Here is a 4325-nt window from a genome sequence, read left to right on the forward strand (position 1 = left end):
ACGAAAAAAGAGACAAAAAAAAAAAAAAAAAAAATCTGCTATTGTTTTTTCCCCATAGAAACTCCAAATATTGACAGAGAAAAATATGTCAGAATTAAGAAAGCTTAGTGAGTGTAGGGAGCCTGACAGTAGATCAGGCATCTGCACTTGGGACCTGGGATTAAAATATTACCACTTACCTAGAGAAAAACCATAACCAATAGTGGCTCACAGTTTCCAAACAGGTGGAATTATATCAGCCACTATATGAGATTTTTTAGACAATACAGCAAAACAAATTTACTGCATAAAATGGTTTTGTTTTTCTCACTTGTTAACTGATGTGAAAATTCATCTGCAAAGGCAGTGTTAAAATCTTCTCAAATCTTCTGGGAGAAATGTAAAAGAGAAAAAAAACTGAGATAACTGAGTAAGAAGTATTTTCTTCTTGTAAAACTCAGACAAAGAATAATAAGGAATCTATTCCAGATGAAAATGTATAGGCTGCTGTTTAAATGGCTGTGTAAGATATCATTTTTACTGTACATTTTCTGAACCTAATTTAATTTTATGTTCAAATTCTACAAGTGCCTAGATATGTATCCAGCAGCAAAGACTTATCACATTGAAAAGGAAGGGGAAATATAATTAATGGAGTTATTGATGGACACCTAGAAATACATGTTGTCCTTATTACTTCAAAGTCCAGTTTGTTTACGCACCCTGCATTGTGAATTCTCCATCAGGAAAGGAATGGAGAATATGCAGAAACACAGACAGTGTGGCCAAAATGACAGCAGCATATTTTCTGTAGTAATCCATGGCTCACCTGAAAAACAGATATGGCCCCCAAAAAAGTTAATCTAACATTAGCTTACCAGTCATAACAACAGCCATTAGTTTTAACAATACTACCAATAAAATAGCCATCAATGTCTTGACCCCTCTGCTTTCAACTCCCAACCTACTATATATAACACCATGTAAATAAAAAACAAGTTAACTTTAGGAAATAGTTAACTTTAGGGAATTGAATCTTCCCATTTTTCACATAAACATGCAGAATTGGGCTTAATAATAACAACAAATTCTCTTTTTAAATATATTATCCTATAAAGAAGCCTCAATTGTTCTTGTTTGTAAAACACGGAACTTAAACTAGATACTATCTTAGAATATTATGGTATATGGTATATAAAATACGCAATCGTTTGAGACCATTCTTTACATTCCCAGCTAGAAACAGAAGGAAAGACAATGTCTCTCCTGCTTTTTATCCACTGGTGGTAGGTGAGTTCTAAATCTCATTATCAATGAGTACATGCTAACCCAGCAATGCAGCAAAGGCAGACAGCAGAAAATGTTAATCGAAGTTTTCCATGTAGGTTTTCCACTTAGCACTTCTTGACTTATTTATGTCTGTAGATACAGCTGTACCTAAGCATCCCGAGTGCATGAGGTCAAGCCATCCAAGGTCAGCTCAGTGGTTGACCATATCCAGACATTGACCTCACTGCATCTAAGAATGGGGGACAGGAAATTGTAATCCACATGTCCTAGGGAAAATCTCATGTAAGATGAAAGAGGCAAGTTTTTATCCCCATTTTTTAAGCGAAAGTGCTATGGATTGCTTATGCTCAAACCATGAGAGTTAAGAGAGACAGAGCATCATTAGCAATAAAAAGACAATTCAGAACATTTAAAGAGAAATTAACACCAATTATACAGAATCACTTCTAGAAAATAGAAAAGAAGAGAGCAGCTCCCAACTCATTTTATGAGGCCAGGGTTACTATTACACCAAAATCAGACAAATGCCATAAAAAAAAAAAAAAAAAAAAAATTAAAGACCAGTATCTCTCATGAAATTAGATGCAAAGGGCCGGCCGGTGGCGCACTCAGTAGAGTGCGGGTGGCCCTCTCGCCGAGGGTTCGGATCCCATATAGAGACCAGTCCGCTCACTGGTTGAGCGCAGTGCGGGCATGACACTGAGGGTTGCGATCCCGTTGCCAGTTGCAGTACGGGCGCGACACCGAGGGTTGCGATCAGGCAACGTCTAATACTCTTTATGGTAAAAACTTTTTGCAAACAAGAATCAGGAGTGTTTTCTCAACTTGATAAAGGCATTTACAAGTCTACAGCCAACATTATACTTAAAGGTGAAAAAAACTGAATGCTTTTCCCCCAAGATGGGGAAATGGCAAGGTCCACTCTTACCTCTTGTTCAACATCATATTGGAAGTTCTAGGCAGCACAATATGGCAAGAAAAAGAAATTAATGGCACACAGATTGGAAAGGATGAAATAAATCTATCCCTATTCATAGAAGACATGATCATCCGTGTAAAAAAAATAATAAAATAAGGAACCTACCAAAAAAAGGCTCCTGGAACTAGTTAGTGAGTTTAGCATGGTTGCATGACACAAGATCAACACACAAGATTCACTTGCATTTCTATATACTGGGGGGAAAAAAGTGAAAATAACTTAAAAGCACAATTACGTTTATAACTGCTCCAAAGAAAATAAAATACTTAATTATAGATCTAACAAAATATGTCAGGACTTGTATGCTGAAAATTATAAAATGCTGATGAAAGAAATCAAAGACAGAAATAAATGGAAAAACATATCATATTCATGGATTGGAAGACTAAACATAGCCAAGATGCCAGTTCTCTCCAAATTAACCTGTATATTTAAATGAAATACCTATCAAAATACCAGCACTGTTTTTGTAGATATGGATATTATTATAATAACATAATAATATCATTATTATAACATAATATCATTATTATAATATAATAATATCATTATTATAACATAATAATAATATTGAAAGGCAAAAGATCTAGAGTGGCTAAAACAATTTTAGAAACAAAGTGGGAGGAATCACTATTTTCAGTGTTAATGCTTATCATATAGCTACAGTACAGCAATCAGAACAGCATAATGTTGGCAGAAGGGTAGATTCATTGGACAGATAGACCAATTGGACAGAATAGACAACTCAGAAATAGATCCACGCAAATACAAGTATTCCCAGATGGTTTTTACAAAGATACCAAAGCAACTTAACAGAGGAATTCAACCTTTTCAGCAACTGCTGCTAGAGCAATTGGACATCCACAGGCAAAAGACGAAAACAAACAAACATGCAAAGAAACCTTCAACCTAAACCTCACACCTTATGTGCAAACTAACTCAAAATGGGCCATAGACTTCAGTGTTAAATGTAAAAATATAAAATTTTTAGAAAAGAATGGGAAAAAAATTGCGGGATTTAAGGCTAGGTGAAGAATTTTTGGACTTGACAACAAAAGCATGGCCCACAAAAGTAAAAATTGATAAATAGTACCTTGTGCAGGATACCAACATTAATAAAACAAATGCAGTTTTAGCAAGGCCAAAGCCCTGTAGTTTAAGGTAGAGCCTAACTGTTTAGAATTGCACATAGAAATGCTAAGCTTGGGAAAAACAGAAACCTTTCCCAGGGCTAAAGTCTCTGTTGTAGATAAAAATATTGTAACACAGCAAAAGAGCTTGCTCTAAGGGCAGACGTCCTTGGTGCAGCTAAACCTAATGATGGGAAAGTATGGGATCTAAAGGTGTCAGGGTTATGGTTGGGGGATGTTCCTCATCTTGCCTGCAGCTGTTTCCTTGAGTTTCTTGGGGAACTAAGTTTTGCCATGACAATTGTCTCATTGCTCTTTTTGTAACCACATGTGTTCCTTTTCTGTAACTTTCTTGCCTGGACAATAAAAACTGAGAGAAAAACCTGATTCAGGGTTGCTTCCGGGATCTTTCTGCTCTGGAAAGAATTCCTGCTGGGGTAACTGCTTCGGGCCTCTCACTGCTCAGAAGAAATGGGCTTTGAATAATCCTTTGCATCTCCATCACCCCGGGAGAGGTGACAGTATCTCATACAAATTATGGGTTAATCCCCTGTTAAGAGGATAATAATATGAGTACAATGTATAGACCTGGAGAAAATATTTATAAGACATGTATTCAACAAAGGATGGGTATGTAGAATACAGTATTAAAGAATTCTCCAAACCCAACAGAAAAAAAATCTAATTACTTGTTTTGTATTGCAGAACAAATTGTTTGTTGTTCCATTGCACTGGAGAGGATTTAGACATGAATAATAAGCACATGAAAAGTATTCAACATCATCAACCATTAAGGAAATGCAAATTAAAACCACAATGAGGGCCGGCCCGGTGGCGCACTGCTACAGTGCGCCGCTTGGGAAGTGCGGCGGCACTCCCGCCGAGGGTTCGGATCCCACATACAGACCGGTTCCCGCTCACTGGCTGAGCGAGGTGCGGGAGCAACA

At 36.9% G+C, this 4325-nt stretch overlaps 1 protein-coding gene across 1 annotated transcript in view; it reads right to left on the reverse strand.

Annotated features, from left to right (window-relative positions):
- The window catches only part of CGA (glycoprotein hormones, alpha polypeptide), a 16905-nt gene that overhangs the window by 1992 nt on the left and 10588 nt on the right, over window positions 1-4325 (reverse strand). Inside the window, exon 2 of the mRNA XM_008576376.1 lies at window positions 702-808. Coding sequence (XP_008574598.1) covers window positions 702-801 — 100 coding nt within the window. The 5' untranslated portion in view covers window positions 802-808. The remainder of the gene's footprint in view (window positions 1-701; window positions 809-4325) is intronic.

Source organism: Galeopterus variegatus, unplaced genomic scaffold, assembly GCF_000696425.1.
Source record: "Galeopterus variegatus unplaced genomic scaffold, G_variegatus-3.0.2 Scaffold1342, whole genome shotgun sequence".
NCBI lineage: Eukaryota > Metazoa > Chordata > Mammalia > Dermoptera > Cynocephalidae > Galeopterus > Galeopterus variegatus.